Genomic DNA, 22556 nt, shown 5'->3' with positions numbered 1-22556 from the left:
CATGGGCCACATGCCACGGGCCCTGCTCTGAGCCCCCCTTCCCCCCTGGGCTGGGCTGGGCTGCTGCTAGGGACCCATGCCGCTGCCAAATTCCCTTGCTTTGCAATAGTTCAGAGATCTTGCCGTTTTCCTTTTGCCAGACAGGTACTCGGTTGACTTCCCACCCTTTCCATTCCCAAGGGAAGCCATTCAGTACATCCCTTGAATACAGAGAAAGTGTCGGGATAGGTATGGACAGGAGAAGGAGATTGTGCCTCGTGGTGAAACACACCCCATGCTGCTACCAGTTCTCCTCCTTGAACATGACACTCCCCTTCAGCGATGATATTTTGCAAGGCAACAGCTCGATGTTCCCATGTTTTGCCCTCTCTTTTAGCAGAAGCATCTGTAAACCAAGCATTCAGTAACTGTTCTGAAAATGGGGGGGAGGTGTGTGTGTGGTATGACTTACACCCCAGGGGAATTTGTACTGGTTTGGGTTTCTAAAGCAGCTCTTACCTGAAGAGCCAGGGTTTTGGCTGCACCCTCTGAAACTGTAAAGCTCTTACAGTAACATTCTATCCAAGAGCAGCATTTTCTCCCTGAAGCTCTTGGAGACACCCTGTCAGGGGGTGGTGTCCCAGCCGATACAGATTTTATTACTTTGAATGCACCCCTAAGTACAACTGCTTGTTTACGTAGGGTGCATTTGGTTTCTCACAAGGCTAGGCTAAGCACAAACCTCCCTTTTTCCCAGGTAGAATAGCGCTTCTCAGCACCCTTAAAGCTTGGAGAATAAGGCCTGTGCGCTTGGCAGAGGAGCTGCTCCTGGGCAGAGCTGTCTCCCGGCAGTGCTGTGGGTTAGCATGAGCATAGTCCCTCTATCCCAGGAGCCCAGCCCAGCTCAGCAGGAAAAGACCAGTTCTTGTAGGCTCCCTCCTGGTGTCTCAGGCCTCATGGGGATCATTCTACGCTGTCAACTCTGACGTTGCCTCCCTTGGCGGGGGAGAAATCCTTCTGTCCAGCAGAGTTGTTTCTCCTGCTCAAACCAGAGCTAGGCAGGAGAAGCAATGTTCCTGGTCTGGATCCACATGAGACAGGACCCCCAGGCAGGGACCGGGAGGGGACTCTTTCCCCTGTGAAAGGAAGGGAGTCAGGCAAGTCACTCCAGTCACCTCATCCTTGCTTTGAGGCCTGTGGCTGGAAGGGGATGCAGCTCTGGCCTATGACTTTCACAAACCCAGCGGAAATGGGATTCCTCTTCCCCAGTTCTGGTGGGCACAAACTAGGCACCTTCTTCCAGGGTCCCAGCTCCCATGGGGTGGGAGGAGATTTGCCAAGATCCCCTTCTCCAGGAGCTTGGATTTCACGTGATGGAAACTAACTGTCAGCCCCATTCACCCGTACCCAAAACTGAAGTCCTCCTCCTGGCCTTTGCAGACACATGGGAGCTGCAGCTCTTGCTGGGCATCTACCTGGCTGCTCTCCTGAGCAAGAGTTTAAGGATCATTGTTGTAGCCTACGACTCCACAGGCCCATTAACTTCTTTGTTTTCAACCTCTTGTTGAGAGTGTGGTGGGCTGACCTGGCAGCAGGCCTGGCGGCGGCCTAGCTCTCTTCACCAAAGACACAGGCCCTGACAATACCCTCGTGTTCCCCTGAGACAGGAAAAGTTACTCATGTTGAGAGGATTTTAATAATCACATTCTCCAAACACAGCAGCCCTGATGACAGGGGTAGAGACTGCCCTAAACCAAGGAGAAGTTATGGTGAAGATTGATCCCAGGCGAAGGACAGAGAGGTTGAGGAGAAAGAAGTAGTATGTGGGGGTGTGGAGGCTGGAGGATGCCAGGAGGAGGAACTCGGTCACTGAGCTGTCATTGGACACTTGCTTTGTCTGAGCATGGGACACTGTCAAAAGAGAAGACAGTGACAAGTTCGGGTAGTCTTCTCTGAGCCATGTCTCTTGGACCTCTGTTCTTGGACAGCTCCCTGCCACCCACCCACCCACCCTTTTAATTCTCTAGATCTTCAGCTCTGTGGCTTGAGCTCTGTTTGGTGCTGGCTGAGCGTGCAATGGAAGTAGGGCCTTGCCCACATGCTTCCAAAGATTCAGATCTGCTCTCCAGCAGCAGATTCATGGGAACATTCAGGCAGGGAAGATCCTAGTGTTTGTTTTTCTTCTGGTTAAAGTGTTTCTAACACAGAAAGGCTTGTCAATACCTGTACTCCCAGTGCTAAGACAGGGGTATGACAGAAAAGAGCCTGAGAGATTGTTTTTTAATGCATTCCTCCATCTCACCTGTGGAATATTCTTGGAGATCAGAAACAATCAGCATTTCTGCCACACTCAAGGAGAACACAGTGAGGCTTGTGAGTCAAGAGGAGAGCTTGTGGATAATTATTTGGAATTTGCATAGGGGTGGGGACACGGATGCATTTGGCATGGGACAGGCTGCCCCACCGCCCAGGGGAGCCAGATACCCCCAACCTACACCTCCCTTCCTTTGTGCCCTAACCCACCCATGGCTGCACCAGCACACCTCCCTAACCCTGAACAACCCCTGCATGCCCCAAGAAAGGTGGACTTCAGCAGGGATTCTTGTAAAAAAACGTTTATCCATCCCATTTTCATATAAAACGCCAGGGAGCAGACGACCCCCTCGCTTAAACTGAGATACCACTTTTTCTCTCCTCCCCCAAACTCAAGCCCAAACCCATCTTTCCTCCTCTGACAGACAATGGTCTCTAATCTCCCTTTTATTTATTACAACAATAAAAACAACAACAAAAACAACAGCTACAACAACAACAACAACAACAACAACGAATTCCCAATGTTTCTTCTGTCCCAGGGATGGTAAAAGAGGAGGGAGCGGGCTGCTTCTCAATTCTTCCCTCTGCGCCGTCGTCTTCTGCCCTGCTTTCTAATCAGGCACTTGTGGATGTGAGGGACGGCACCTGCACATACAAGAGGAGGATTCCCATCAGACTTCCTAAAAGCCTCTTAGAGACACCCTCAATTCCCAGCCGAATTTGGTGACGTGTCTCCTCCTGCCGTGGCTCCGGTATTTCCCGTCGTTGCCAAATTCCCGTGGTCCCACAGTTCTCCCCTCTAAAATTCCCCGCGGGAAGGAGGGAAAGGGAGCAGCAAGGGCGATACCCACCTCCTCCAGCAATGGTGGCTTTGATTAGGGAATCCAGCTCCTGGTCTCCACGAATAGCCAGCTGCAAATGGCGAGGGGTGATGCGCTTGGCTTTCATGTCCTTTGAGATTTTCCCTGCCAGCTGTAACACCTGCAAAGACACTGGGGATGATGCTGAGGGAAAGGACGGGTCTCCCAGCTCCCCGCCCAGGCCTCCGCAGGAAGGCGAGGACCTACCTCGGCAGTGATATATTCCAGCACGGCTGCGCTGTAGACAGCAGCTGTAGCGCCCACTCGCCGACGGCTGGTTGTGCGAGTTTTTAAATACCTGTGGATCCTTCCCACAGGGAACTGGGGTGAAAACGACCAACACTTCATTAGCACCTATAGCCCCTTAGAAATTTGCGTACTAAAGCCCCTTATCCATTTGCATAATTACACTGTATGCCACCAATTTTTAACCCCACCCCGCCTATCCACAGCTTCTGGGAGCTCCTGTAACGCAGCTGCCGTGACGACACAAATCCCAAAAGATTACATTTCCCACAAATCCCAAAAGATTACATTTCCCACGCACTCAAAAACCAAACAAAGACAAAAAAAGGGGGGGGAGAGGCCGAGGCGTGCCCCCAGAAGTGGAGGTCCCCCACCCAGGGAGGCGTGGTTTCCCTCACCAGCGTGAGCGGCTGGGCCTTACCTGGAGTCCTGCTCTCTGGGAGCGTGACACGGCCTTTGCTTTGGCCTTGCCACTATGCTTCCCCGCTTTTCCACCCGCCTGCAATGGAGAAATCCACCTATTAATCATCTTAATTCATCCTGAGAAACCTGCTGCACCATAATCCAGGGGCAAATATGCTCTTGGCCACAACAGGAAACTCGTGGCCTCTCAAACTATCCAAAAAGAAGCAAACTTGAGGGGATGAGGCAGGTGTGAGGGGTGTGGCGGCTGCTTTATCACCCCAGGGGTCTCATTTCCTGCTCCATATATTCCCGTTGTTTTCCAGAAAAAGCCAAAAAGGGGGGAAAACAGCTCCCAACGCCCCCCAGATTTTGCTGTGGTTTCGGGGTGGGTTTGGCATTTTCTCCAGCCACAGTGAGAATGGTTTGATTCCAGACTCATTTTCCCAGCTTGGAAGGGACGTGCGAGTCGGAAAGTAAACCCTGACCTGCAGGATTCCAGGGCAATTCCCATCCTGCTCAGCAAGTAGCAGCAAAAAGGGAGCAGCTTCCCTCCCAAACCGTAACCGGGGAGGTAAAGGCAGCCGCCGCGCCTCCCATCCTTTGACAGCCCCAGGGACACAGTGGCTCAACCGCTCGCCTGCCACTGACCCGATCAGCGGGGTTCAGGGCTGTGGGGAAGCAGCACACATCCTCTCTGGGATGGGCTCGCCAGTGCCGGCGAGACGCTTTGATTGTACAACATGGCAGCCCTGTGGAGCACGAGGGCAATGGGGGAAGGGGGCCGAGGAGCAGTTTTTAGCTGGCTTCCCGGCATCCCGTCACAGGAAGGCTCCTGGGCAGTCCCTTGGGAAGGGCAGGGCATGGCACTGTGACCAAGGTCACAGATCGGTGACAGGAACCCATCACCAGACCTGCCTGTTGTTCCCGTGTCCCCCCCACCCCCGCAGCAGCTCAGGCCCCTTGCTGAGTGGAGCTGCGGCTCTGCGCGACTCCGGCCATGGCTCCCCACTGGCAGTGGCAGCTCCAACCTTCACCCGAACAGCCCTGTCACCTCCAGGCTGGTGCCGGATGCCCTGCCCAGGCTGCCGCACTGCTGCACTCATCTTCAGTCTCCTATCGGCCCCAGTACTGGCCTCGGTACCCACCCTGCAACCCTCTCCAGCAACCCCAGAGGATCCCAGTAGATCCGGCCTGGCCAGCGCTCTCACCCCTCACCATTTTACCACCATCCTCTCTTGAGTTTGGGTCCCAAGTTGCCACTGCATGTGCCTCAGGAGGTGCCGGAGAATAACCCACCGGAGTGTGAGGAGGAAGCGCGGCCTGCCACAGCCACCCAAAGGCCATCAAGGCATCCCATATGGATTTGAACATTTCCCTGCTCGCAGTACTGGTCCTCGGTCTCTCCCAGGAGTTCTGCCTTGCAGACAGCTCCACAGCTGTGGCGCCTCTGCCAAGGGCACACAGGGAATGAGGGCAAGAGGCTGCTCGGCAGCTGGAGCCATGGGGCAAGGTGACGCGGGCACTTGGCAACGCAGTGCCCACTGGACGGGCAGCCCGTGGAGCCAATGGGAGAAGAGCCCTTTCAGGCCTGTGTGCTCCACCCGCCCCCCTGTTTGTTGCATCATGCACGTTCCATGGGCCACATGCCACGGGCCCTGCTCTGAGCCCCCCTTCCCCCCTGGGCTGGGCTGGGCTGCTGCTAGGGACCCATGCCGCTGCCAAATTCCCTTGCTTTGCAATAGTTCAGAGATCTTGCCGTTTTCCTTTTGCCAGACAGGTACTCGGTTGACTTCCCACCCTTTCCATTCCCAAGGGAAGCCATTCAGTACATCCCTTGAATACAGAGAAAGTGTCGGGATAGGTATGGACAGGAGAAGGAGATTGTGCCTCGTGGTGAAACACACCCCATGCTGCTACCAGTTCTCCTCCTTGAACATGACACTCCCCTTCAGCGATGATATTTTGCAAGGCAACAGCTCGATGTTCCCATGTTTTGCCCTCTCTTTTAGCAGAAGCATCTGTAAACCAAGCATTCAGTAACTGTTCTGAAAATGGGGGGGAGGTGTGTGTGTGGTATGACTTACACCCCAGGGGAATTTGTACTGGTTTGGGTTTCTAAAGCAGCTCTTACCTGAAGAGCCAGGGTTTTGGCTGCACCCTCTGAAACTGTAAAGCTCTTACAGTAACATTCTATCCAAGAGCAGCATTTTCTCCCTGAAGCTCTTGGAGACACCCTGTCAGGGGGTGGTGTCCCAGCCGATACAGATTTTATTACTTTGAATGCACCCCTAAGTACAACTGCTTGTTTACGTAGGGTGCATTTGGTTTCTCACAAGGCTAGGCTAAGCACAAACCTCCCTTTTTCCCAGGTAGAATAGCGCTTCTCAGCACCCTTAAAGCTTGGAGAATAAGGCCTGTGCGCTTGGCAGAGGAGCTGCTCCTGGGCAGAGCTGTCTCCCGGCAGTGCTGTGGGTTAGCATGAGCATAGTCCCTCTATCCCAGGAGCCCAGCCCAGCTCAGCAGGAAAAGACCAGTTCTTGTAGGCTCCCTCCTGGTGTCTCAGGCCTCATGGGGATCATTCTACGCTGTCAACTCTGACGTTGCCTCCCTTGGCGGAGGAGAAATCCTTCTGTCCAGCAGAGTTGTTTCTCCTGCTCAAACCAGAGCTAGGCAGGAGAAGCAGTGTTCCTGGTCTGGATCCACATGAGACAGGACCCCCAGGCAGGGACCGGGAGGGGACTCTTTCCCCTGTGAAAGGAAGGGAGTCAGGCAAGTCACTCCAGTCACCTCATCCTTGCTTTGAGGCCTGTGGCTGGAAGGGGATGCAGCTCTGGCCTATGACTTTCACAAACCCAGCGGAAATGGGATTCCTCTTCCCCAGTTCTGGTGGGCACAAACTAGGCACCTTCTTCCAGGGTCCCAGCTCCCATGGGGTGGGAGGAGATTTGCCAAGATCCCCTTCTCCAGGAGCTTGGATTTCACGTGATGGAAACTAACTGTCAGCCCCATTCACCCGTACCCAAAACTGAAGTCCTCCTCCTGGCCTTTGCAGACACATGGGAGCTGCAGCTCTTGCTGGGCATCTACCTGGCTGCTCTCCTGAGCAAGAGTTTAAGGATCATTGTTGTAGCCTACGACTCCACAGGCCCATTAACTTCTTTGTTTTCAACCTCTTGTTGAGAGTGTGGTGGGCTGACCTGGCAGCAGGCCTGGCGGCGGCCTAGCTCTCTTCACCAAAGACACAGGCCCTGACAATACCCTCGTGTTCCCCTGAGACAGGAAAAGTTACTCATGTTGAGAGGATTTTAATAATCACATTCTCCAAACACAGCAGCCCTGATGACAGGGGTACAGACTGCCCTAAACCAAGGAGAAGTTATGGTGAAGATTGATCCCAGGCGAAGGACAGAGAGGTTGAGGAGAAAGAAGTAGTATGTGGGGGTGTGGAGGCTGGAGGATGCCAGGAGGAGGAACTCGGTCACTGAGCTGTCATTGGACACTTGCTTTGTCTGAGCATGGGACACTGTCAAAAGAGAAGACAGTGACAAGTTCGGGTAGTCTTCTCTGAGCCATGTCTCTTGGACCTCTGTTCTTGGACAGCTCCCTGCCACCCACCCACCCACCCTTTTAATTCTCTAGATCTTCAGCTCTGTGGCTTGAGCTCTGTTTGGTGCTGGCTGAGCGTGCAATGGAAGTAGGGCCTTGCCCACATGCTTCCAAAGATTCAGATCTGCTCTCCAGCAGCAGATTCATGGGAACATTCAGGCAGGGAAGATCCTAGTGTTTGTTTTTCTTCTGGTTAAAGTGTTTCTAACACAGAAAGGCTTGTCAATACCTGTACTCCCAGTGCTAAGACAGGGGTATGACAGAAAAGAGCCTGAGAGATTGTTTTTTAATGCATTCCTCCATCTCACCTGTGGAATACTCTTGGAGATCAGAAACAATCAGCATTTCTGCCACACTGACAGAGAACACAGTGAGGCTTGTGAGTCAAGAGGAGAGCTTGTGGATAATTATTTGGAATTTGCATAGGGGTGGGGACACGGATGCATTTGGCATGGGACAGGCTGCCCCACCGCCCAGGGGAGCCAGATACCCCCAACCTACACCTCCCTTCCTTTGTGCCCTAACCCACCCATGGCTGCACCAGCACACCTCCCTAACCCTGAACAACCCCTGCATGCCCCAAGAAAGGTGGACTTCAGCAGGGATTCTTGTAAAAAAACGTTTATCCATCCCATTTTCATATAAAACGCCAGGGAGCAGACGACCCCCTCGCTTAAACTGAGATACCACTTTTTCTCTCCTCCCCCAAACTCAAGCCCAAACCCATCTTTCCTCCTCTGACAGACAATGGTCTCTAATCTCCCTTTTATTTATTACAACAATAAAAACAACAACAAAAACAACAGCTACAACAACAACAACAACAACAACAACGAATTCCCAATGTTTCTTCTGTCCCAGGGATGGTAAAAGAGGAGGGAGCGGGCTGCTTCTCAATTCTTCCCTCTGCGCCGTCGTCTTCTGCCCTGCTTTCTAATCAGGCACTTGTGGATGTGAGGGACGGCACCTGCACATACAAGAGGAGGATTCCCATCAGACTTCCTAAAAGCCTCTTAGAGACACCCTCAATTCCCAGCCGAATTTGGTGACGTGTCTCCTCCTGCCGTGGCTCCGGTATTTCCCGTCGTTGCCAAATTCCCGTGGTCCCACAGTTCTCCCCTCTAAAATTCCCCGCGGGAAGGAGGGAAAGGGAGCAGCAAGGGCGATACCCACCTCCTCCAGCAATGGTGGCTTTGATTAGGGAATCCAGCTCCTGGTCTCCACGAATAGCCAGCTGCAAATGGCGAGGGGTGATGCGCTTGGCTTTCATGTCCTTTGAGATTTTCCCTGCCAGCTGTAACACCTGCAAAGACACTGGGGATGATGCTGAGGGAAAGGACGGGTCTCCCAGCTCCCCGCCCAGGCCTCCGCAGGAAGGCGAGGACCTACCTCGGCAGTGATATATTCCAGCACGGCTGCGCTGTAGACAGCAGCTGTAGCGCCCACTCGCCGACGGCTGGTTGTGCGAGTTTTTAAATACCTGTGGATCCTTCCCACAGGGAACTGGGGTGAAAACGACCAACACTTCATTAGCACCTATAGCCCCTTAGAAATTTGCGTACTAAAGCCCCTTATCCATTTGCATAATTACACTGTATGCCACCAATTTTTAACCCCACCCCGCCTATCCACAGCTTCTGGGAGCTCCTGTAACGCAGCTGCCGTGACGACACAAATCCCAAAAGATTACATTTCCCACAAATCCCAAAAGATTACATTTCCCACGCACTCAAAAACCAAACAAAGACAAAAAAAGGGGGGGGAGAGGCCGAGGCGTGCCCCCAGAAGTGGAGGTCCCCCACCCAGGGAGGCGTGGTTTCCCTCACCAGCGTGAGCGGCTGGGCCTTACCTGGAGTCCTGCTCTCTGGGAGCGTGACACGGCCTTTGCTTTGGCCTTGCCACTATGCTTCCCCGCTTTTCCACCCGCCTGCAATGGAGAAATCCACCTATTAATCATCTTAATTCATCCTGAGAAACCTGCTGCACCATAATCCAGGGGCAAATATGCTCTTGGCCACAACAGGAAACTCGTGGCCTCTCAAACTATCCAAAAAGAAGCAAACTTGAGGGGATGAGGCAGGTGTGAGGGGTGTGGCGGCTGCTTTATCACCCCAGGGGTCTCATTTCCTGCTCCATATATTCCCGTTGTTTTCCAGAAAAAGCCACAAAGGGGGGAAAACAGCTCCCAACGCCCCCCAGATTTTGCTGTGGTTTCGGGGTGGGTTTGGCATTTTCTCCAGCCACAGTGAGAATGGTTTGATTCCAGACTCATTTTCCCAGCTTGGAAGGGACGTGCGAGTCGGAAAGTAAACCCTGACCTGCAGGATTCCAGGGCAATTCCCATCCTGCTCAGCAAGTAGCAGCAAAAAGGGAGCAGCTTCCCTCCCAAACCGTAACCGGGGAGGTAAAGGCAGCCGCCGCGCCTCCCATCCTTTGACAGCCCCAGGGACACAGTGGCTCAACCGCTCGCCTGCCACTGACCCGATCAGCGGGGTTCAGGGCTGTGGGGAAGCAGCACACATCCTCTCTGGGATGGGCTCGCCAGTGCCGGCGAGACGCTTTGATTGTACAACATGGCAGCCCTGTGGAGCACGAGGGCAATGGGGGAAGGGGGCCGAGGAGCAGTTTTTAGCTGGCTTCCCGGCATCCCGTCACAGGAAGGCTCCTGGGCAGTCCCTTGGGAAGGGCAGGGCATGGCACTGTGACCAAGGTCACAGATCGGTGACAGGAACCCATCACCAGACCTGCCTGTTGTTCCCGTGTCCCCCCCACCCCCGCAGCAGCTCAGGCCCCTTGCTGAGTGGAGCTGCGGCTCTGCGCGACTCCGGCCATGGCTCCCCACTGGCAGTGGCAGCTCCAACCTTCACCCGAACAGCCCTGTCACCTCCAGGCTGGTGCCGGATGCCCTGCCCAGGCTGCCGCACTGCTGCACTCATCTTCAGTCTCCTATCGGCCCCAGTACTGGCCTCGGTACCCACCCTGCAACCCTCTCCAGCAACCCCAGAGGATCCCAGTAGATCCGGCCTGGCCAGCGCTCTCACCCCTCACCATTTTACCACCATCCTCTCTTGAGTTTGGGTCCCAAGTTGCCACTGCATGTGCCTCAGGAGGTGCCGGAGAATAACCCACCGGAGTGTGAGGAGGAAGCGCGGCCTGCCACAGCCACCCGAAGGCCATCAAGGCATCCCATATGGATTTGAACATTTCCCTGCTCGCAGTACTGGTCCTCGGTCTCTCCCAGGAGTTCTGCCTTGCAGACAGCTCCACAGCTGTGGCGCCTCTGCCAAGGGCACACAGGGAATGAGGGCAAGAGGCTGCTCGGCAGCTGGAGCCATGGGGCAAGGTGACGCGGGCACTTGGCAACGCAGTGCCCACTGGACGGGCAGCCCGTGGAGCCAATGGGAGAAGAGCCCTTTCAGGCCCGTGTGCTCCACCCGCCCCCCTGTTTGTTGCATCATGCACGTTCCATGGGCCACATGCCACGGGCCCTGCTCTGAGCCCCCCTTCCCCCCTGGGCTGGGCTGGGCTGCTGCTAGGGACCCATGCCGCTGCCAAATTCCCTTGCTTTGCAATAGTTCAGAGATCTTGCCGTTTTCCTTTTGCCAGACAGGTACTCGGTTGACTTCCCACCCTTTCCATTCCCAAGGGAAGCCATTCAGTACATCCCTTGAATACAGAGAAAGTGTCGGGATAGGTATGGACAGGAGAAGGAGATTGTGCCTCGTGGTGAAACACACCCCATGCTGCTACCAGTTCTCCTCCTTGAACACGACACTCCCCTTCAGCGATGATATTTTGCAAGGCAACAGCTCGATGTTCCCATGTTTTGCCCTCTCTTTTAGCAGAAGCATCTGTAAACCAAGCATTCAGTAACTGTTCTGAAAATGGGGGGGAGGTGTGTGTGTGGTATGACTTACACCCCAGGGGAATTTGTACTGGTTTGGGTTTCTAAAGCAGCTCTTACCTGAAGAGCCAGGGTTTTGGCTGCACCCTCTGAAACTGTAAAGCTCTTACAGTAACATTCTATCCAAGAGCAGCATTTTCTCCCTGAAGCTCTTGGAGACACCCTGTCAGGGGGTGGTGTCCCAGCCGATACAGATTTTATTACTTTGAATGCACCCCTAAGTACAACTGCTTGTTTACGTAGGGTGCATTTGGTTTCTCACAAGGCTAGGCTAAGCACAAACCTCCCTTTTTCCCAGGTAGAATAGCGCTTCTCAGCACCCTTAAAGCTTGGAGAATAAGGCCTGTGCGCTTGGCAGAGGAGCTGCTCCTGGGCAGAGCTGTCTCCCGGCAGTGCTGTGGGTTAGCATGAGCATAGTCCCTCTATCCCAGGAGCCCAGCCCAGCTCAGCAGGAAAAGACCAGTTCTTGTAGGCTCCCTCCTGGTGTCTCAGGCCTCATGGGGATCATTCTACGCTGTCAACTCTGACGTTGCCTCCCTTGGCGGGGGAGAAATCCTTCTGTCCAGCAGAGTTGTTTCTCCTGCTCAAACCAGAGCTAGGCAGGAGAAGCAATGTTCCTGGTCTGGATCCACATGAGACAGGACCCCCAGGCAGGGACCGGGAGGGGACTCTTTCCCCTGTGAAAGGAAGGGAGTCAGGCAAGTCACTCCAGTCACCTCATCCTTGCTTTGAGGCCTGTGGCTGGAAGGGGATGCAGCTCTGGCCTATGACTTTCACAAACCCAGCGGAAATGGGATTCCTCTTCCCCAGTTCTGGTGGGCACAAACTAGGCACCTTCTTCCAGGGTCCCAGCTCCCATGGGGTGGGAGGAGATTTGCCAAGATCCCCTTCTCCAGGAGCTTGGATTTCACGTGATGGAAACTAACTGTCAGCCCCATTCACCCGTACCCAAAACTGAAGTCCTCCTCCTGGCCTTTGCAGACACATGGGAGCTGCAGCTCTTGCTGGGCATCTACCTGGCTGCTCTCCTGAGCAAGAGTTTAAGGATCATTGTTGTAGCCTACGACTCCACAGGCCCATTAACTTCTTTGTTTTCAACCTCTTGTTGAGAGTGTGGTGGGCTGACCTGGCAGCAGGCCTGGCGGCGGCCTAGCTCTCTTCACCAAAGACACAGGCCCTGACAATACCCTCGTGTTCCCCTGAGACAGGAAAAGTTACTCATGTTGAGAGGATTTTAATAATCACATTCTCCAAACACAGCAGCCCTGATGACAGGGGTACAGACTGCCCTAAACCAAGGAGAAGTTATGGTGAAGATTGATCCCAGGCGAAGGACAGAGAGGTTGAGGAGAAAGAAGTAGTACGTGGGGGTGTGGAGGCTGGAGGATGCCAGGAGGAGGAACTCGGTCACTGAGCTGTCATTGGACACTTGCTTTGTCTGAGCATGGGACACTGTCAAAAGAGAAGACAGTGACAAGTTTGGGTAGTCTTCTCTGAGCAAAATCACAGCCATTTCTCTTGGACCTCTGTTCTTGGACAGCTCCCTGCCACCCACCCACCCACCCTTTTAATTCTCTAGATCTTCAGCTCTGTGGCTTGAGCTCTGTTTGGTGCTGGCTGAGCGTGCAATGGAAGTAGGGCCTTGCCCACATGCTTCCAAAGATTCAGATCTGCTCTCCAGCAGCAGATTCATGGGAACATTCAGGCAGGGAAGATCCTAGTGTTTGTTTTTCTTCTGGTTAAAGTGTTTCTAACACAGAAAGGCTTGTCAGTACCTGTACTCCCAGTGCTAAGACAGGGGTATGACAGAAAAGAGCCTGAGAGATTGTTTTTTAATGCATTCCTCCATCTCACCTGTGGAATACTCTTGGAGATCAGAAACAATCAGCATTTCTGCCACACTGACAGAGAACACAGTGAGGCTTGTGAGTCAAGAGGAGAGCTTGTGGATAATTATTTGGAATTTGCATAGGGGTGGGGACACGGATGCATTTGGCATGGGACAGGCTGCCCCACCGCCCAGGGGAGCCAGATACCCCCAACCTACACCTCCCTTCCTTTGTGCCCTAACCCACCCATGGCTGCACCAGCACACCTCCCTAACCCTGAACAACCCCTGCATGCCCCAAGAAAGGTGGACTTCAGCAGGGATTCTTGTAAAAAAACGTTTATCCATCCCATTTTCATATAAAACGCCAGGGAGCAGACGACCCCCTCGCTTAAACTGAGATACCACTTTTTCTCTCCTCCCCCAAACTCAAGCCCAAACCCATCTTTCCTCCTCTGACAGACAATGGTCTCTAATCTCCCTTTTATTTATTACAACAATAAAAACAACAACAAAAACAACAGCTACAACAACAACAACAACAACAACAACGAATTCCCAATGTTTCTTCTGTCCCAGGGATGGTAAAAGAGGAGGGAGCGGGCTGCTTCTCAATTCTTCCCTCTGCGCCGTCGTCTTCTGCCCTGCTTTCTAATCAGGCACTTGTGGATGTGAGGGACGGCACCTGCACATACAAGAGGAGGATTCCCATCAGACTTCCTAAAAGCCTCTTAGAGACACCCTCAATTCCCAGCCGAATTTGGTGACGTGTCTCCTCCTGCCGTGGCTCCGGTATTTCCCGTCGTTGCCAAATTCCCGTGGTCCCACAGTTCTCCCCTCTAAAATTCCCCGCGGGAAGGAGGGAAAGGGAGCAGCAAGGGCGATACCCACCTCCTCCAGCAATGGTGGCTTTGATTAGGGAATCCAGCTCCTGGTCTCCACGAATAGCCAGCTGCAAATGGCGAGGGGTGATGCGCTTGGCTTTCATGTCCTTTGAGATTTTCCCTGCCAGCTGTAACACCTGCAAAGACACTGGGGATGATGCTGAGGGAAAGGACGGGTCTCCCAGCTCCCCGCCCAGGCCTCCGCAGGAAGGCGAGGACCTACCTCGGCAGTGATATATTCCAGCACGGCTGCGCTGTAGACAGCAGCTGTAGCGCCCACTCGCCGACGGCTGGTTGTGCGAGTTTTTAAATACCTGTGGATCCTTCCCACAGGGAACTGGGGTGAAAACGACCAACACTTCATTAGCACCTATAGCCCCTTAGAAATTTGCATACTAAAGCCCCTTATCCATTTGCATAATTACACTGTATGCCACCAATTTTTAACCCCACCCCGCCTATCCACAGCTTCTGGGAGCTCCTGTAACGCAGCTGCCGTGACGACACAAATCCCAAAAGATTACATTTCCCACGCACTCAAAAACCAAACAAAGACAAAAAAAGGGGGGGGAGAGGCCGAGGCGTGCCCCCAGAAGTGGAGGTCCCCCACCCAGGGAGGCGTGGTTTCCCTCACCAGCGTGAGCGGCTGGGCCTTACCTGGAGTCCTGCTCTCTGGGAGCGTGACACGGCCTTTGCTTTGGCCTTGCCACTATGCTTCCCCGCTTTTCCACCCGCCTGCAATGGAGAAATCCACCTATTAATCATCTTAATTCATCCTGAGAAACCTGCTGCACCATAATCCAGGGGCAAATATGCTCTTGGCCACAACAGGAAACTCGTGGCCTCTCAAACTATCCAAAAAGAAGCAAACTTGAGGGGATGAGGCAGGTGTGAGGGGTGTGGCGGCTGCTTTATCACCCCAGGGGTCTCATTTCCTGCTCCATATATTCCCGTTGTTTTCCAGAAAAAGCCAAAAAGGGGGGAAAACAGCTCCCAACGCCCCCCAGATTTTGCTGTGGTTTCGGGGTGGGTTTGGCATTTTCTCCAGCCACAGTGAGAATGGTTTGATTCCAGACTCATTTTCCCAGCTTGGAAGGGACGTGCGAGTCGGAAAGTAAACCCTGACCTGCAGGATTCCAGGGCAATTCCCATCCTGCTCAGCAAGTAGCAGCAAAAAGGGAGCAGCTTCCCTCCCAAACCGTAACCGGGGAGGTAAAGGCAGCCGCCGCGCCTCCCATCCTTTGACAGCCCCAGGGACACAGTGGCTCAACCGCTCGCCTGCCACTGACCCGATCAGCGGGGTTCAGGGCTGTGGGGAAGCAGCACACATCCTCTCTGGGATGGGCTCGCCAGTGCCGGCGAGACGCTTTGATTGTACAACATGGCAGCCCTGTGGAGCACGAGGGCAATGGGGGAAGGGGGCCGAGGAGCAGTTTTTAGCTGGCTTCCCGGCATCCCGTCACAGGAAGGCTCCTGGGCAGTCCCTTGGGAAGGGCAGGGCATGGCACTGTGACCAAGGTCACAGATCGGTGACAGGAACCCATCACCAGACCTGCCTGTTGTTCCCGTGTCCCCCCCACCCCCGCAGCAGCTCAGGCCCCTTGCTGAGTGGAGCTGCGGCTCTGCGCGACTCCGGCCATGGCTCCCCACTGGCAGTGGCAGCTCCAACCTTCACCCGAACAGCCCTGTCACCTCCAGGCTGGTGCCGGATGCCCTGCCCAGGCTGCCGCACTGCTGCACTCATCTTCAGTCTCCTATCGGCCCCAGTACTGGCCTCGGTACCCACCCTGCAACCCTCTCCAGCAACCCCAGAGGATCCCAGTAGATCCGGCCTGGCCAGCGCTCTCACCCCTCACCATTTTACCACCATCCTCTCTTGAGTTTGGGTCCCAAGTTGCCACTGCATGTGCCTCAGGAGGTGCCGGAGAATAACCCACCGGAGTGTGAGGAGGAAGCGCGGCCTGCCACAGCCACCCAAAGGCCATCAAGGCATCCCATATGGATTTGAACATTTCCCTGCTCGCAGTACTGGTCCTCGGTCTCTCCCAGGAGTTCTGCCTTGCAGACAGCTCCACAGCTGTGGCGCCTCTGCCAAGGGCACACAGGGAATGAGGGCAAGAGGCTGCTCGGCAGCTGGAGCCATGGGGCAAGGTGACGCGGGCACTTGGCAACGCAGTGCCCACTGGACGGGCAGCCCGTGGAGCCAATGGGAGAAGAGCCCTTTCAGGCCTGTGTGCTCCACCCGCCCCCCTGTTTGTTGCATCATGCACGTTCCATGGGCCACATGCCACGGGCCCTGCTCTGAGCCCCCCTTCCCCCCTGGGCTGGGCTGGGCTGCTGCTAGGGACCCATGCCGCTGCCAAATTCCCTTGCTTTGCAATAGTTCAGAGATCTTGCCGTTTTCCTTTTGCCAGACAGGTACTCGGTTGACTTCCCACCCTTTCCATTCCCAAGGGAAGCCATTCAGTACATCCCTTGAATACAGAGAAAGTGTCGGGATAGGTATGGACAGGAGAAGGAGATTGTGCCTCGTGGTGAAACACACCCCATGCTGCTACCAGTTCTCCTCCTTGAACACGACACTCCCCTTCAGCGATGATATTTTGCAAGGCAACAGCTCGATGTTCCCATGTTTTGCCCTCTCTTTTAGCAGAAGCATCTGTAAACCAAGCATTCAGTAACTGTTCTGAAAATGGGGGGGAGGTGTGTGTGTGGTATGACTTACACCCCAGGGGAATTTGTACTGGTTTGGGTTTCTAAAGCAGCTCTTACCTGAAGAGCCAGGGTTTTGGCTGCACCCTCTGAAACTGTAAAGCTCTTACAGTAACATTCTATCCAAGAGCAGCATTTTCTCCCTGAAGCTCTTGGAGACACCCTGTCAGGGGGTGGTGTCCCAGCCGATACAGATTTTATTACTTTGAATGCACCCCTAAGTACAACTGCTTGTTTACGTAGGGTGCATTTGGTTTCTCACAAGGCTAGGCTAAGCACAAACCTCCCTTTTTCCCAGGTAGAATAGCGCTTCTCAGCACCCTTAAAGCTTGGAGAATAAGGCCTGTGCGCTTGGCAGAGGAGCTGCTCCTGGGCAGAGCTGTCTCCCGGCAGTGCTGTGGGTTAGCATGAGCATAGTCCCTCTATCCCAGGAGCCCAGCCCAGCTCAGCAGGAAAAGACCAGTTCTTGTAGGCTCCCTCCTGGTGTCTCAGGCCTCATGGGGATCATTCTACGCTGTCAACTCTGACGTTGCCTCCCTTGGCGGGGGAGAAATCCTTCTGTCCAGCAGAGTTGTTTCTCCTGCTCAAACCAGAGCTAGGCAGGAGAAGCAATGTTCCTGGTCTGGATCCACATGAGACAGGACCCCCAGGCAGGGACCGGGAGGGGACTCTTTCCCCTGTGAAAGGAAGGGAGTCAGGCAAGTCACTCCAGTCACCTCATCCTTGCTTTGAGGCCTGTGGCTGGAAGGGGATGCAGCTCTGGCCTATGACTTTCACAAACCCAGCGGAAATGGGATTCCTCTTCCCCAGTTCTGGTGGGCACAAACTAGGCACCTTCTTCCAGGGTCCCAGCTCCCATGGGGTGGGAGGAGATTTGCCAAGATCCCCTTCTCCAGGAGCTTGGATTTCACGTGATGGAAACTAACTGTCAGCCCCATTCACCCGTACCCAAAACTGAAGTCCTCCTCCTGGCCTTTGCAGACACATGGGAGCTGCAGCTCTTGCTGGGCATCTACCTGGCTGCTCTCCTGAGCAAGAGTTTAAGGATCATTGTTGTAGCCTACGACTCCACAGGCCCATTAACTTCTTTGTTTTCAACCTCTTGTTGAGAGTGTGGTGGGCTGACCTGGCAGCAGGCCTGGCGGCGGCCTAGCTCTCTTCACCAAAGACACAGGCCCTGACAATACCCTCGTGTTCCCCTGAGACAGGAAAAGTTACTCATGTTGAGAGGATTTTAATAATCACATTCTCCAAACACAGCAGCCCTGATGACAGGGGTAGAGACTGCCCTAAACCAAGGAGAAGTTATGGTGAAGATTGATCCCAGGCGAAGGACAGAGAGGTTGAGGAGAAAGAAGTAGTACGTGGGGGTGTGGAGGCTGGAGGATGCCAGGAGGAGGAACTCGGTCACTGAGCAGCCATTGGACACTTGCTTTCTCTGAGCATGGGACACTGTCAAAAGAGAAGACAGTGACAAGTTTGGGTAGTCTTCTCTGAGCAAAATCACAGCCATTTCTCTTGGACCTCTGTTCTTGGACAGCTCCCTGCCACCCACCCACCCACCCTTTTAATTCTCTAGATCTTCAGCTCTGTGGCTTGAGCTCTGTTTGGTGCTGGCTGAGCGTGCAATGGAAGTAGGGCCTTGCCCACATGCTTCCAAAGATTCAGATCTGCTCTCCAGCAGCAGATTCATGGGAACATTCAGGCAGGGAAGATCCTAGTGTTTGTTTTTCTTCTGGTTAAAGTGTTTCTAACACAGAAAGGCTTGTCAATACCTGTACTCCCAGTGCTAAGACAGGGGTATGACACAAGAGAGTCAGAGAGATTGTTTTTTAATGCATTCCTCCATCTCACCTGTGGAATACTCTTGGAGATCAGAAACAATCAGCATTTCTGCCACACTGACAGAGAACACAGTGAGGCTTGTGAGTCAAGAGGAGAGCTTGTGGATAATTATTTGGAATTTGCATAGGGGTGGGGACACGGATGCATTTGGCATGGGACAGGCTGCCCCACCGCCCAGGGGAGCCAGATACCCCCAACCTACACCTCCCTTCCTTTGTGCCCTAACCCACCCATGGCTGCACCAGCACACCTCCCTAACCCTGAACAACCCCTGCATGCCCCAAGAAAGGTGGACTTCAGCAGGGATTCTTGTAAAAAAACGTTTATCCATCCCATTTTCATATAAAACGCCAGGGAGCAGACGACCCCCTCGCTTAAACTGAGATACCACTTTTTCTCTCCTCCCCCAAACTCAAGCCCAAACCCATCTTTCCTCCTCTGACAGACAATGGTCTCTAATCTCCCTTTTATTTATTACAACAATAAAAACAACAACAAAAACAACAGCTACAACAACAACAACAACAACAACAACGAATTCCCAATGTTTCTTCTGTCCCAGGGATGGTAAAAGAGGAGGGAGCGGGCTGCTTCTCAATTCTTCCCTCTGCGCCGTCGTCTTCTGCCCTGCTTTCTAATCAGGCACTTGTGGATGTGAGGGACGGCACCTGCACATACAAGAGGAGGATTCCCATCAGACTTCCTAAAAGCCTCTTAGAGACACCCTCAATTCCCAGCCGAATTTGGTGACGTGTCTCCTCCTGCCGTGGCTCCGGTATTTCCCGTCGTTGCCAAATTCCCGTGGTCCCACAGTTCTCCCCTCTAAAATTCCCCGCGGGAAGGAGGGAAAGGGAGCAGCAAGGGCGATACCCACCTCCTCCAGCAATGGTGGCTTTGATTAGGGAATCCAGCTCCTGGTCTCCACGAATAGCCAGCTGCAAATGGCGAGGGGTGATGCGCTTGGCTTTCATGTCCTTTGAGATTTTCCCTGCCAGCTGTAACACCTGCAAAGACACTGGGGATGATGCTGAGGGAAAGGACGGGTCTCCCAGCTCCCCGCCCAGGCCTCCGCAGGAAGGCGAGGACCTACCTCGGCAGTGATATATTCCAGCACGGCTGCGCTGTAGACAGCAGCTGTAGCGCCCACTCGCCGACGGCTGGTTGTGCGAGTTTTTAAATACCTGTGGATCCTTCCCACAGGGAACTGGGGTGAAAACGACCAACACTTCATTAGCACCTATAGCCCCTTAGAAATTTGCGTACTAAAGCCCCTTATCCATTTGCATAATTACACTGTATGCCACCAATTTTTAACCCCACCCCGCCTATCCACAGCTTCTGGGAGCTCCTGTAACGCAGCTGCCGTGACGACACAAATCCCAAAAGATTACATTTCCCACGCACTCAAAAACCAAACAAAGACAAAAAAAGGGGGGGGGAGGCCGAGGCGTGCCCCCAGAAGTGGAGGTCCCCCACCCAGGGAGGCGTGGTTTCCCTCACCAGCGTGAGCGGCTGGGCCTTACCTGGAGTCCTGCTCTCTGGGAGCGTGACACGGCCTTTGCTTTGGCCTTGCCACTATGCTTCCCCGCTTTTCCACCCGCCTGCAATGGAGAAATCCACCTATTAATCATCTTAATTCATCCTGAGAAACCTGCTGCACCATAATCCAGGGGCAAATATGCTCTTGGCCACAACAGGAAACTCGTGGCCTCTCAAACTATCCAAAAAGAAGCAAACTTGAGGGGATGAGGCAGGTGTGAGGGGTGTGGCGGCTGCTTTATCACCCCAGGGGTCTCATTTCCTGCTCCATATATTCCCGTTGTTTTCCAGAAAAAGCCAAAAAGGGGGGAAAACAGCTCCCAACGCCCCCCAGATTTTGCTGTGGTTTCGGGGTGGGTTTGGCATTTTCTCCAGCCACAGTGAGAATGGTTTGATTCCAGACTCATTTTCCCAGCTTGGAAGGGACGTGCGAGTCGGAAAGTAAACCCTGACCTGCAGGATTCCAGGGCAATTCCCATCCTGCTCAGCAAGTAGCAGCAAAAAGGGAGCAGCTTCCCTCCCAAACCGTAACCGGGGAGGTAAAGGCAGCCGCCGCGCCTCCCATCCTTTGACAGCCCCAGGGACACAGTGGCTCAACCGCTCGCCCGCCACTGACCCGATCAGCGGGGTTCAGGGCTGTGGGGAAGCAGCACACATCCTCTCTGGGATGGGCTCGCCAGTGCCGGCGAGACGCTTTGATTGTACAACATGGCAGCCCTGTGGAGCACGAGGGCAATGGGGGAAGGGGGCCGAGGAGCAGTTTTTAGCTGGCTTCCCGGCATCCCGTCACAGGAAGGCTCCTGGGCAGTCCCTTGGGAAGGGCAGGGCATGGCACTGTGACCAAGGTCACAGATCGGTGACAGGAACCCATCACCAGACCTGCCTGTTGTTCCCGTGTCCCCCCCACCCCCGCAGCAGCTCAGGCCCCTTGCTGAGTGGAGCTGCGGCTCTGCGCGACTCCGGCCATGGCTCCCCACTGGCAGTGGCAGCTCCAACCTTCACCCGAACAGCCCTGTCACCTCCAGGCTGGTGCCGGATGCCCTGCCCAGGCTGCCGCACTGCTGCACTCATCTTCAGTCTCCTATCGGCCCCAGTACTGGCCTCGGTACCCACCCTGCAACCCTCTCCAGCAACCCCAGAGGATCCCAGTAGATCCGGCCTGGCCAGCGCTCTCACCCCTCACCATTTTACCACCATCCTCTCTTGAGTTTGGGTCCCAAGTTGCCACTGCATGTGCCTCAGGAGGTGCCGGAGAATAACCCACCGGAGTGTGAGGAGGAAGCGCGGCCTGCCACAGCCACCCAAAGGCCATCAAGGCATCCCATATGGATTTGAACATTTCCCTGCTCGCAGTACTGGTCCTCGGTCTCTCCCAGGAGTTCTGCCTTGCAGACAGCTCCACAGCTGTGGCGCCTCTGCCAAGGGCACACAGGGAATGAGGGCAAGAGGCTGCTCGGCAGCTGGAGCCATGGGGCAAGGTGACGCGGGCACTTGGCAACGCAGTGCCCACTGGACGGGCAGCCCGTGGAGCCAATGGGAGAAGAGCCCTTTCAGGCCTGTGTGCTCCACCCGCCCCCCTGTTTGTTGCATCATGCACGTTCCATGGGCCACATGCCACGGGCCCTGCTCTGAGCCCCCCTTCCCCCCTGGGCTGGGCTGGGCTGCTGCTAGGGACCCATGCCGCTGCCAAATTCCCTTGCTTTGCAATAGTTCAGAGATCTTGCCGTTTTCCTTTTGCCAGACAGGTACTCGGTTGACTTCCCACCCTTTCCATTCCCAAGGGAAGCCATTCAGTACATCCCTTGAATACAGAGAAAGTGTCGGGATAGGTATGGACAGGAGAAGGAGATTGTGCCTCGTGGTGAAACACACCCCATGCTGCTACCAGTTCTCCTCCTTGAGCACGACACTCCCCTTCAGCGATGATATTTTGCAAGGCAACAGCTCGATGTTCCCATGTTTTGCCCTCTCTTTTAGCAGAAGCATCTGTAAACCAAGCATTCAGTAACTGTTCTGAAAATGGGGGGGAGGTGTGTGTGTGGTATGACTTACACCCCAGGGGAATTTGTACTGGTTTGGGTTTCTAAAGCAGCTCTTACCTGAAGAGCCAGGGTTTTGGCTGCACCCTCTGAAACTGTAAAGCTCTTACAGTAACATTCTATCCAAGAGCAGCATTTTCTCCCTGAAGCTCTTGGAGACACCCTGTCAGGGGGTGGTGTCCCAGCCGATACAGATTTTATTACTTTGAATGCACCCCTAAGTACAACTGCTTGTTTACGTAGGGTGCATTTGGTTTCTCACAAGGCTAGGCTAAGCACAAACCTCCCTTTTTCCCAGGTAGAATAGCGCTTCTCAGCACCCTTAAAGCTTGGAGAATAAGGCCTGTGCGCTTGGCAGAGGAGCTGCTCCTGGGCAGAGCTGTCTCCCGGCAG

General features: G+C 54.2%; 4 protein-coding genes across 4 annotated transcripts; all 4 read right to left on the bottom strand.

The window, feature by feature from the left end:
• Positions 1-189: 189 nt before the first annotated feature.
• LOC311193465 (histone H2A.V-like) lies at positions 190-4909 on the bottom strand (the record flags this gene model as incomplete). Its single annotated transcript, XM_084266295.1, has 5 exons — positions 190-200; positions 3147-3276; positions 3363-3476; positions 3823-3900; positions 4835-4909. 5 exons carry the CDS (start codon positions 4907-4909, stop codon positions 190-192), a joined length of 408 nt encoding a protein of 135 aa, XP_084122421.1.
• A 719-nt stretch (positions 4910-5628) lies between these two features.
• On the bottom strand, positions 5629-10348 carry LOC311193464 (histone H2A.V-like; the record flags this gene model as incomplete). Its single annotated transcript, XM_084266294.1, has 5 exons — positions 5629-5639; positions 8586-8715; positions 8802-8915; positions 9262-9339; positions 10274-10348. The coding sequence occupies 5 exons, from the start codon at positions 10346-10348 to the stop codon at positions 5629-5631; spliced, it is 408 nt and encodes a 135-aa protein (XP_084122420.1).
• A 719-nt stretch (positions 10349-11067) lies between these two features.
• Positions 11068-15772, bottom strand: LOC311193463 (histone H2A.V-like; the record flags this gene model as incomplete). Its single annotated transcript, XM_084266293.1, has 5 exons — positions 11068-11078; positions 14036-14165; positions 14252-14365; positions 14686-14763; positions 15698-15772. 5 exons carry the CDS (start codon positions 15770-15772, stop codon positions 11068-11070), a joined length of 408 nt encoding a protein of 135 aa, XP_084122419.1.
• A 719-nt stretch (positions 15773-16491) lies between these two features.
• Positions 16492-21195, bottom strand: LOC311193460 (histone H2A.V-like; the record flags this gene model as incomplete). The annotated part of the gene is made up of 5 exons (XM_084266290.1): positions 16492-16502; positions 19460-19589; positions 19676-19789; positions 20109-20186; positions 21121-21195. The coding sequence occupies 5 exons, from the start codon at positions 21193-21195 to the stop codon at positions 16492-16494; spliced, it is 408 nt and encodes a 135-aa protein (XP_084122416.1).
• Positions 21196-22556: the final 1361 nt, after the last annotated feature.

This window comes from Gallinula chloropus (genome assembly GCF_964237585.1).
Source record: "Gallinula chloropus genome assembly, chromosome: 6".
In the NCBI taxonomy this organism is placed as follows: domain Eukaryota; kingdom Metazoa; phylum Chordata; class Aves; order Gruiformes; family Rallidae; genus Gallinula; species Gallinula chloropus.
This window is presented reverse-complemented; position numbering and strand designations above follow the sequence as displayed.